The 12,679-nt window shown below is 28.3% G+C and overlaps 1 protein-coding gene across 2 annotated transcripts; it reads right to left on the bottom strand.

Annotated features, from left to right (window-relative positions):
- Nucleotides 1-822: 822 nt before the first annotated feature.
- Nucleotides 823-9,970, bottom strand: LOC107862491 (protein NUCLEAR FUSION DEFECTIVE 4). 2 transcript variants are annotated; one of them, XM_016708091.2, is made up of 2 exons: nucleotides 9,329-9,970; nucleotides 823-2,191 (listed from the first exon to the last, which is right to left on the bottom strand). In XM_016708091.2, the coding sequence occupies exons 1-2, from the start codon at nucleotides 9,800-9,802 to the stop codon at nucleotides 1,031-1,033; spliced, it is 1,635 nt and encodes a 544-aa protein (XP_016563577.1). In that variant the 5' UTR covers nucleotides 9,803-9,970; the 3' UTR covers nucleotides 823-1,030. The 2 variants fall into 2 exon arrangements, with proteins under 2 accessions (XP_016563577.1, XP_047265721.1); XM_047409765.1 differs by lacking the exon at nucleotides 9,329-9,970 and adding an exon at nucleotides 2,266-2,409.
- Between the last annotated feature and the right edge of the window lie 2,709 nt (nucleotides 9,971-12,679).

Raw genomic sequence — 12,679 nt, 5'->3', positions numbered from 1 at the left:
AAGAAAATGAAAAAGAAAAAATTAAAACATATTTCACACTTGTATTTGTATTTGTTAGTTCGCACAAATGAAAAGAAATAAAAAAAATAAAAAGAAAAATAAAAAAAGAAGAAGAAATATGAGAAAAAAGAAAAAAAATACAAAAAAAAAAAGAGAGGAAAGTAATAGAAAATAGAGAAGAAAAAAAAGAAGGAAAAAAATAGAAAGGAAAAGAAGAAAAAAGAAAAAAAAGACATTGAAAAAGAAAAAATTGAAAAAAGAAAGAAGAAAGAGAACAAAAAAAGGAAAAGAAAAAAACGAAGAAAAAATGAAAAAAAAAAAAAAAAAAAAAAAAAAAAAAAAAAAAAAAAACAAAAAAGAAAAAACAAACAAAAGAAAAAAAAAAAATTGAAAAAAGAAAAGAATGTGAAAACGAAAAAAAAAGGAAAAGAAAAAATGAAAGAAAAAAACTGAAAAAGGAAAATAAAAAGAAATTAATAGAAAATAGAGAAAAAAAAATACATGAGAAAGACTATGAATTGTAATTATGAAAAATTAATAGGTAAGACGAGGCTATAAATTATAATTAATTAAAATTAGGCTAAATAAGATAATTAGGAGTAAATATTGACTAAGTTATATAGTATTGATGACGGAGCAGAATATGAAATGGGCCTAACCCAATTAATTTCGGCTCCGCTTTTTATACAATCATTTACTTTCGCTAATTGTAATAAGCTCTTTGTTGATTTGTATTTGTTTCATAGTTAGTTATGTTAATTAAAAAATAATTACTCCTAAAAGTAGCCCATGTTTTGACGTATGAAAAGAACACAAACATTGTTATCCAGGATCATTAAATTCCCATGTAGTAATCCAGGAATCAAAAATATTTTTCTTAAAGAATATGTACATTACACAACTCTGATTTTACTGTTTATAGAAAAAAAAAAAAAAAAATTAAGATGCAGATACAAAATAGCAAGTGTACTCTACAAGAATAAATCTATGCCAGCAAATAGGAAGACAAAGATGCTTTCAATGTCTGTGATCAGCACAACAACAGCACACGAGAATAGAACCTTCTAGTCCTGTAAAACAATGCCAAGGCAACTACAACTCCAAAAAGACTTCCTGATGCTAATATGAAATACGATAACATGAAGCAGTGAGTGCCGAAGCACGAATTGCCTTCTCCCGATGCCTCTTTATCATATATATAGCCAATTACTCTCACAGAAAGAATATAGGAGCCCACTGGACTAGCTATGGCGATTGTATTGAAAATTGTACCCATATGAAGCACACCAAATATCTCTTTAGTTATTGTAGGCATCAACGACCACTGCGAGCCATAGCAGATACCTACTAGCAGTGAACCCACGTACAAATTTCCAGGAAAACCTGAAGCGATAATCACATGACCAGCAGTCATTGCTGCTAGGGTAAATACCATGAATAATGGTCTTGGCAAACCTCTCCTGAGCAGGAATATATCTGATACATATCCAGCTCCAAGGCGGCCGAGAAAATTCCATATACTCCAGAAAGAAACTAATGTACTTCTTGCTAATGTTGAGTAACCAAGTGATTCCCCAATTTGGCTAATGTTATTTATTGTGGCTAGTCCTGATCCCATTCCGCATATCATAGCGAAAAATAGAAACCAAAAGTCTATAGTGCACATGGCTTGCCACAAATTCTTTTGTTCATCGGGCTGCAAGATAGAGCTAGCCTTACGCTGGACTGTCTCTGTAGGCACATCATCATAATCCATAGTATTAATCTCAACAGCCGATTTATTAGCACTCGCAGGTTCATCTACCAATAGAGAAGTCGAAGATGTGATTGATGGCGGCAGTCTCTCTAGATCAACCCTTTGGGCCTTGATTACGACACTAATAGGAGAAGCGAGTAGAGCAAGGAGAATCAAAAATGTGATTATCTTTGCCCATTCTGGGAAGACAAACAAGTTCTCCAAAATCCTTAAGAACAGAAGATATGCAGCAATAGCTAAAGAAATTAATAAGAAGCCATTCAAGAGATTCTCCTCATTTCTTGAAGGTGTCTCATGGACTGTCACCAAAAACATGAGCATCAGGGTGACTATAGTCGGCAGTAACGCAAGCATCAATATCAGCGAGCTTGGATTGTTATTGAATATGGTCTGATACACTTGTATTAGAATTGCTCCACTCAAACCAAGAAAACCCTGCACAAGAGAGAATGCATCAAAAAAATAAAAAAGGCAGTCCGGTGCACTAAAGCTATAGCGCAGGGCCCCACCATAAGGATGTATTGTATGCAGCCTTCACTTGCATTTCTGTCAAAGGCTGTTTCCAAGGCTTGAACCCGTGACCTCATGATCACATGGCGACAACTTTACCAGTTACTTCAAGGATCCCCTTCAGAGATTGTGTCAAGCGATTGCTTAATTGAACAGACAAGACAACCCATCAATTACTCAATGGTAAGAGTAGATCGGAAAAAAGAATAGGTTAAATGGGGAATGAGGAAGAAATGAAACGCATTATCAATACTATTTTTTTTATAACCGTGGTGTCCGGACCTGCTTGCGTGCGCACACCTCAACTAATTCCACAGATACCTGTCACCTCCTACCAGTAACAGCTACCAGGTAACTTTATCCACTAAGACTAGAATAGATGAAAAGAAATCACCTAGTGTTTGTCTAGTTGGGAATTGAACTTGAAACTTTATGATGCTCAACTCAATGTCATTGAACCACTAGGTCACACCCTTGGGGAGCCACGCATTATCAATACTAAGCATATCCTAAGAGATCCAATTTTTGTAATTCTGGGCTAACATAGTTCAAAAGCTAAGCCGCAAAATCTTTCTAGGCTTCCAATTCACAAGAGTACTTCCAAGATAAGTTTCACAGTAGAGGAAGGGCTTAGCTGACAAACAGATGCATGAGCAATAATAACACGGGAGTTGTTTTTAATTATTTTATGAAAAATCAGATTAACGAAAACAAAAAAGAAAATATGATGCTGCACTCAGACTCCACTAAATATATAGATTAATCACAACGACAACTTAGTGCAAAACTTCTCGGACATAACAGATTGCACTTTGCTCATAATTAAAAACACTGGGTTTCTCTTTTCAGGTCTAACCGGTAATCAACAAGGAAAAGGATAAATGAAAATGCAGAATGCCAAGACGAATATTGTTCTTGGCAAGTAGGAGTATTATTTGTTCTTAGTTATGGCCAACTGCTAGCACGCTCCTTTAAAGGATTCAATGATTTGTATATAATAGTATATGTTGGACTCTTTTTCAGTGCTGCAACTGCTGTCGTGCTACAGCAACACAGTAATAGGCATGTTTTCTCTCAATAATATATTAATATATTAGTTGATCACTTTTTTTTCTTATGCTTCTTAGAAAATCATAAATAAAATGAGTAGATTTACTAATTTACCTTTTATCCGTACTTTTGAAAAAAAAAAAAAAATTAAAGCTTATAAACTTATTTAGGCTTTTCAAAAATTATTAATTGAATGGATAAATAAGAAAATATAATGTATGCATTAGTTAATGAGTATTATTAATACTTTGTTTGGTACGTCTTTTTGTCTATGTATAACTAATGCAAGCATTAGTTATACATACTATTGTGTATTGAAATGTGTATTAGTAACACACTTCATTTCCTATGTATCAGTAATACAAAAACTTTAAACGCATGCATTAACTTATTAAATGACCTTAATGCCCCTCAATTTTCCTCTCAAAATATTTCACCATTCCTTTTCCCGTCATTTTAATTTGCAATAGTGAATCTTTCCAAAACATTTCACAATTTCTTTTCCCACCAATTTAATTTACAACAATGAATAGTTGATTTAAATAACCATAACATATTTTTTTCTTTACTTCGAGGGTCTTTAAAAAGATTAAAAAAAAATTGAGCACAACCAACAAAAATTGTGTGACCCTCCATTAATTTTTTGACACATAAGTTGTGGGCCCCTATATTTTTGATTTTATAATAAAAGTAATGAATAAGAGAAAGAAAATATAGTTATATAATTCATACGGGTCTTAATTGGTAAAATAAATTGTGTTAAGTAATATAAAAAATAAAAAAGAGAAGAATTATATGGCTCTTGTATGAAAAACATGAACGGTAAAAATATAATTTTTTTCTTTATGATTTCATAAAAAATCACGTAAAATTTTGATCATTATTTGAGATAAAAATTACACCAAATTTATCTATAGATCCTATTTTTATTAATAAATATTTCATTCATTTAAATTTATGATTTCTTTTTAAAATTTTAAAAAGACATATTTTTGTATTTAGTATAATAATATTTCTCATGGAATATCACAAATGAGATTTGAGAAAGATAGAGTGTATGCAGACTTTATCAGATGGAGTGCTTCATTTTTTTTAATTAATAATTTAATTATAAAATAATATATAATTTTTACTCCCAATTAATAATTTATAACAACATAAATTTTTGGGTAATAAAATACTACATTTTATCTCAATTTAAAATTATTTATTTATTTAAATATATACAGGGTCAAAACTTTCACATAAACTAAAATATATAAAATATGTGTAAAATTGACGCATAGACAATATTCCTTGTTTATTCAATTTTATAATTAAAATGCAATGAAACTCAATCTATCAATATTTATAAGGATCTTCTTGGTTATAAAATATTAAAATGTGAGTATCTTTTTTTTTTCAGAATAATTTTTTTCATTTATGTTTAAAATTCAATGTTTGACTTTAAAAATAGTTTTGAGTTTTTTTCCCAATAGAATTATTTTATGCGTAAAATGTTAAATACTTATTTTCCTACTAATCTAAAACATTGAAATATTATTTTATATATTTATGTGAAAGTTTTGACTTGGTACATATTTAAAAAAATAAAAAAAATTGGATTAAGATAAAATATAGTATTTTATAACCTGAAAATTTGTGTTGTTATAAATTATTAATTGGGAGTAAAAATTATATGATATTTTATAATTAAATATTTAACAAAATAAAAAAGATGAAGCATCCCCTCTGATAAAGTTTGCATATACTCTACCTTTCTCAAATCTCATTTGTGATATTTCATGGGAAATGTTATTGTTCTAAATACAAAAATATGTCTTTTTTAAATTTAAAAAATAAATCATAAATTTAAACGAATGAAATATCTATTAATAAAATAGGATCAATACATAAATTTGATATAATTGTTATCTCAAATAATGATCAAAAGTTTATGCGAACTTTATTGAAATCATAAAGAAAAAATTTATATTTTTACCATACATGTTTTTGCACACAAGAGCCATACAATTCTCCTTTTTTTAATTTTTTATATTTATTTAATACAATTTATTTTACCAATTAAGATCCATATGAATGATATAAATATATTTTCTCTCATATTCATTGCTTTCGTTATAAAATTAAAAAGCTAAGGACCTACAACTTATGTGTCAAAAAATTAATGAAAGATCACACAACTTTTGTTGGTTGTGACTCTCCCATTATGAAATTTTCCTATAAAACGACCCTTAAGAATCTAGCCCAGAAATTCAGCATAGGTACATCAGGACTATTCACATTTAATCCTAAATTTGCCACAACCACCCCTTTTCTGGGCCACCTCACATCAATAACCTCCCCGCCATCTATAGGGATGCCTAGCAACCCATGTGGTGGTATTTAAAATATTTTCTTAATTATAGGGTAAACCTTTTGGAAAAACCTCTTAAAAGAAATGTTCAAAACAAAGCTGTAACAACTCGATAGAATCCATTATGAGATTATATATAGCTTTAACTTTAAAAAAAGAATAATTTACTTTTTTTTATATTTAATTTAGAAAAAATGATTTTTTTTACGATACTTTTACTTTTACTTTTTGACATGACATATTTAAAATCATAAAATTAAAAAATATTTAATATATTTAACATAATTTTAATTTAAAATCATAAAAAAAAATTAAAAAAATTATTTGCTTATAACCTATGTTAACTCAAAATAAATTATTCTTTTGTCAAAAGGAGATTCTAAGGACGAGCTACTGCAATTTATCATGTGATTGTAGGGTAGCTTTGATGTGAAAAGTTGCTAGAGCAATTTGCAAATTTAAAGTTTTCTTTTTGGTAATCAGGACAAACAGTGAATGATAGTAAGAGTTACGTACAACGTTTGTATTTATCAGCTATCACATCATAAAGTATTTCGCTAAAGAAAGAGAAAAAAATCTTATTCTAACCAACCGAGCCACCTTTCACGGCTTATCAATGCCTAAAACGTGGCCGGAGATAAAACTTTATGCTCTATAGAGTCGTTTGATTGAATGTATAAGAATAATATCGAATAAGGTATATTAATAATACTTACATTATTAACACAAGTATTAAGAATATTAGTATTAGTTATGCAAATATTATTTCTTACACAGTGTTTGATTTGATATATTAAAAATAATATATATTTATATAATTTTTATAAAAAAATATTTATTTACCAAAATATCCCTTTTACACACATTTGTCTATTTCAATTCTACATTAAAACTAATAATTTTCTAACATAAATTTATTTTGAACCAAAACATTGTGGAAATGTATTAGACGAAGAATCTCTGATGGAAGAAGCATAAAATGAGTTGTTTTTTTGTATTGTTCGTTGTGCTAACATTGCTAGCGTTATTGATTGACATTTGTAACTGATGAATTTGGGTCTTGTATGGTGTTGTTGCGCTTTCATGTGAGTAGAAAAGTTTTTGAGAAGTTACCAATGCTAGAAATCGGAGAAAAGATCAAGCAGAACTTTGTTGTAATAGAGAATTATCTTGGTATGTTAACCTGAGAGGAAGGAGACAATTCTTATGTTGATGTTTGGGTAATGGATAATGAAGATGGTTGGAGTAAGAAACGGGTTTGACAGAATTGTGGGTTGTTTGAGGAATGGCGACATTGTGGTGGAATGAAATTGACGGAATTCGATCAAAATAAAGCAAAGAGAAAAAAATCAGAAAAATAAGAAGATAATTGATTAAGAAAGAAGATGTGGAGAAATGGTGAGAAAGAAGTTGATATTTTAAGGGATAAATTTGTAATTTAATAATGTAATGCATGTATTGAAATATGTTGTATTACTAATACATAGAAAAGAGGGGTATTAGTAATATATAGTTCAATACCAAATATAGTGTATAACTAATATAAGGCATTAGTTATAAATAGATAAAAATTGTACCAAACAAAATATTAATAACACATAAAAATAATGCATGCATTATTTTTATTAACACACTCTACCAAGCGACCCCTATATGTGTTAAGAATTAATCCCAATTTATTTTACTTAACCTATTTTAATTTAGTTATTCTATTGATAAAATCAATAGGATTTTAATATATTCTTCTAATAGCATTTTTATCATCAAATGACTAAATAAATTGTATATATATTTAAATTTGTATTTTCACAATATAATTAATAGAACTAATTTGGTAAGATAGACTTTGAGAAAATGGTCTGTTACCCCCAACTTTTACTTCAAATCTCAACTACACACTCAACCTTTAAAGATGACTTATTACCCCTGAACTATTTTAAAGTGGAATTATTATCTTCCTGAACTATTTTAAAGTGAAATTATTAAACCCCCAAAACTGACAACCAGTCATTGAAAATATGGTGTGATGCTCGCGCCGCCACGTCATGCCACATCATTGCTACATCATTTTTTATTTTTTACTCTAAAAAAAATTAATAATTTAACATTATTATTTTTCAATTATTATTTTTCTTTCTTCTTCTTCTTTATTTCTTTTTCTTCTTCAATTCTTCTTCTTCTTCAATGACACCTAAGAACCCATCAATGACAATTATTATTTTTCTTTCTTTTTCTTCAATTCTTCTTCTTCATTTCTTCTTTTTCAGTTCTTCTTCTTCAATTCTTCTTCTTCTTCAATGGCATCCAACAATCCATCAATGACATTTCTTCATCAATAGCATTCAAGAACTCATCAATGACATTCAAGATTAATTTATCATCTTCATCATCTCCTCATTCAAGAATTCAAGTTCTTAAATTTTTTCAAGTTAATTCGAGTTCAATGGCATTTCTTATTCAATAGCATCCAAGAACTAATCAATGACATTCAAGATTAATTTATCATCTTCCTCATCTCCTCATTCAAGAATTCAAGTACTTAATTTTTTTTTAAATTTTTTGAATCGGAGTTCGACATCTTTCTCATTCAAGAATTCATTAATCGGAAAACTCTTATTGTTTTCTTAGTTCAAGTGTTTCTTGATTTTGATTTCGGAGCAAAAAGAATTTCTTAGTTTCGAAAAAATCCATTAATGAGGAAGATGAAGAACTCCATTAATGAGATCTTCAACTTTTGTTTTGGAAAAGAGCAGAGGAAGACATGACATGACAATATTTATTAAGAAAAAATAATAATTATTAAAAATAATGACGTGACAATAAAAAATAATGATTTTAACGCGAAAAAAGTCAACTAAAGCTCATGTAGTCACGTCTAGTAACACGTCAGCAATTGGAGATAATAAATTTGGTAAAAATAAATTCAGGAATAATATATAACATTAAAAGGTTGAGTGTGTAATTGAAATTTCAACTAAAGATTGGGGGTAACACACCATTTTCTCACAGACTTCTAATAAATATTTAATGGGTGTGTCAGATCTACACAAGTCAACTAATACAAAACAGAGAGAAACGGAGAGAATAGTAGTAATCTTTTTTAAGATATATCTTAATGATAAATTAGTAAAAATATTCTTTGATTTGTAGCAATGGATAGCTTTTTAACGGTGTGTATAAATTAAATCAACCCTTTTTAGGAAGGAAGGAGTAACAATTAAATAATTGGAACACAATTTTCTAAGAAAATCCGCCACCAAATGCAAAATACTACTCCCTCTATTTCATAATTATTAAATTATTTTTTAATATTTAAATTAATTTAATTATTTAATCTTTAAGAATAATGTTGAAATTTTCTTCCATTTTACCTTTTGTTTGAATTTTCTATTCGATGAGCTCACAAAATTTAATCACTCCTTTTTACTTACTGTTTTGAATTATTTTCTTGAAAATTGTTATCATGATTAATATTTTAGATTTGTAAAATTAATTTGGTAACAACTAAAAAGAGCAAAAATGAAAAGTAATACTATCTAATTTATATCTTAATTTTTCTTTTCTTAATAAGTGTGCATCATCCCAAAAGAACTATTTGGAGAAGCAGAAAATCACTCATTTGAATAGTTAATTACGATTATAATTCGCAAACATACCTTCATAATACCCACAATAGTCCCACTATGATCCGGGAAATTCTGAACAGCCGCAACAACATTAGCCGTATTAAGAAAAGTCTGAGCATGCGCAGCAATAAACATAAACAGCGACATAACAGCCACAGGCGGCCTGCTTACAATTCCAGTAACAGCAAGCCACATGAAAAAGTACCCAGCAAAGCACTGAACCGCTCCAGCCAGATGCACAACCCACGGCCCACCATGGAGAAACTTAAACCGTCCTCCTCCACCGGAGCTAGGTTTGGATGCGACGGCGGTGTAAAGGAGGCCAGAAAGGATTCCAGCGTTGGCGCCGATATCTTTGAAAACGGAGACGACGTCGAGAGTGGATTGATCATAAGATTGAGAGGATTTGATGACAGGCGAATAAATGCCGAAGGCGTACGATGCACCGCTGCTGCACTGGACCCATATGCTAGCCACAGCAGCAAGCCATTTGCTGCTCTCCATTGCAATGTGTTTTGTGGGTCTCTCGTACAGCTATCATGATAATAAAGAGAATAAATATGACTAGTGACGACGCATCCTACCTTCTTCTTCTTTTTTTTTTTTTTTTTTTTTTTTTTTTTGAGAAAATATTCAAAAGCCTTTTAACCTTTAAACCAAATCTCAATTACACGCTTAACCGATCTATTACTTTCTGAATTATTTTAAAGTAGAATTATTATTACTTTAAATTATTTTAAAGTAAAATTATTATTCTCAAAAACTGACAATCAGTCATTTGAAATGTGGTGTGATACACGCGTTGCCACGTCATGCCACATCATTTTTTTTACTCTAAAAAATTAATTATTTAACTTTATTATTTCCTTTTTTCTTCCCCATTTTTTAATTTTGATCCATTTTTTTCTTCAACCAATTTCATCTTTTTGGGTCAAAAATAAAATTCTTGAGGAAAAAATTGTGGATTAATGCAGTTCTTGAATTGCGGATTAATAAAGTTCTTGAATGAGGGATTAATGAAGTTCTTCAACCCAGTTTCATTTCTTTTTGCTTAAGATCGCCATTAATGGCGAATTCTTCCCCGTTGTGGAAATTCAAAGCTTTGAACTCGCCATTAATGGTGAATCTTGAGCAAAAATAGAGAAAATCGAAGAAATGGATTGAAAATTATACGTTGGTTATGTTGGAAATTATATATGACATTGTGGAAATTCGAAGCTTTGAGTTCGCCATTAATGGTGATTTTGAGCAAAAAAAGAGGAAATCGAAGTTCTTAAATTTTTTCAAATTTTTTGAATCGGAGTTCCCCAACTTCTTCATTCAAGAATTCATTAATCGGAGAAATCTTATTGTTTCCTTAGTTCAAGTGTTTCTTGGTTTCGGTTTCAAAGCAAAAATAATTTTTTAGTTTTGAAGAAATCTATTAATGAGGAAGATGAGGAACTCCATTAATGAGTTCTTGAATTTTTATTTTGAAAAAGAGAAGAAGATATGACGTGATAATTAAAATTCATTAAGAAAAAGTAATAATTAAAATATTTATTATATTATTAAAAATAATGATGTGGCAATCAGAAAAGTGAAATGGGCTCAATTGACGCGCCCATGGACAAGTGTAGTCACGTCCAGTGATAAGTCAGCAACTGGGAGTAATAAATTCGGTAAAATAAAGTTTAAGGGGTAATAGGTAACCTTTAAAGGTTGAGTGTGTAGTTGAAATTTCGACTAAAGGTTGGGATTAATAGACCATTTTTTTTTTAAATGAACTTCTACTTTGGGTTTTTCCTTTGGACAAGCAATTGTGTCCTAACCATAAAATTAAAGGGAAAAAAAATCTTAAATTTGTGGTCTAAAATACTAGTTGATCATTTGTGCGGCTATAAATTATTTTATTAAGAATAAGAGCGTAATTCTAAAGTTATAGTATTTTCAATTAAAAAAAAAAAAATTTAACATTTTATTTAGATGAATTAAATATAAAAAATTGTATTTGCCACATAAATTGAGATAGAGTAATTTATAATCTTTCCGAGTCAATGTATGCGGAAATATTTAATTAGCTAAGGAGTTAATAATAATAAAAGGTACTTTTTAAAAAATGATAATTTTATAATCTATATCAAATTATTAAATAAAATAAACAGTTTAAAATTTAATTATTATTGAATATAAAAATACATATTATTTTTTTGTATCGGCAGAAAAAAAAAATGCATCTATTACTTAAGTAATTAAGACAAAGAGAATATTTAATTTGGATCCCATAGTAAGTAGTTTACAGATAGATAATGGACATGGATTTACATTGCCACGTAGTTTCGTGTTTTAAATTATTTTCTGATAAATCTTCAAAATTAATGGTATGATAATTTGCTTTTCAGATTTCAACTAAGTAGCATGAAAATTAAAATTTTTTGGAGTTAGAGTTTAAATTGAAGTTGGAATTGTGAATATGATTTTATGCCCTAACTTTTACAAACTATCAAAATCACTCAACTAAAATTTACCTACTAATGAAAAAAGAACACAATTAACCACTATTATAAAAATAATTATATATACAAGGTCATATTTAATGAATTTCAATTATGACATATATAATATTTACATTGATAGCCGTTTTCTCATATTTGAATATGAATGTTATATTAACATATCACTGCTTTCCTGTTTTTTAGGTAACAAATATTATCTTTCAAATAAATTTATTTTTTTAGAAATTTATTTAATTTATTTCCTTCATTTTCCGTTTCTAAGAAATAGGAAATGATGAGTTGTTATTAAATTTTAGGGTACCGCTAATTTATTTCTTTAATTTATTTATACATGAAAGATTTTATTGTGTGTGAATAAATTATTTCGTAAAACATGTTTTGCATATTTATGGTATATTATATCATATACCATAAATAAATAAATATGCTTAGTATGTTTTTTATACTTTGTATTTTTATATATGTGTGTATGTTGTATATACATGGTATAAACTTCATATATAACATACTTTGTATATTTATATTATAAATATGCTTAGTATGTTTCTTAATACTTTGTATATTTATATATGTGTATATGGTATATACATGGTATAAACTTTATATATAACATATGTTGTATATTTCTATTATAAATATAATACTTTATATATTTATGGATATAAATATAAATTAGCAGTAAAATAATGTTTTAAATAAGGAAGAAAATTAAATAAGCGATAAAAATAATGATGAGAGAGAAAAAGAGATATATATTAATTAGGATAGCATTAAGTTTGAAATTATAATTATCTTATTCTTTAAAACTGCTATATACGTAATATTGAAAAAGTAATGTTATAAGGAGAGTTTTATGTAAAAATTTAAAAGATTGGGGTTATATGTA

The sequence above is a fragment of the Capsicum annuum genome, chromosome 3 (assembly GCF_002878395.1).
Source record: "Capsicum annuum cultivar UCD-10X-F1 chromosome 3, UCD10Xv1.1, whole genome shotgun sequence".
Taxonomy (NCBI): Eukaryota; Viridiplantae; Streptophyta; class Magnoliopsida; order Solanales; family Solanaceae; genus Capsicum; species Capsicum annuum.
Note: the sequence above shows the minus strand (reverse complement) of the source record. Positions and strands in the feature narration are given on the sequence as shown.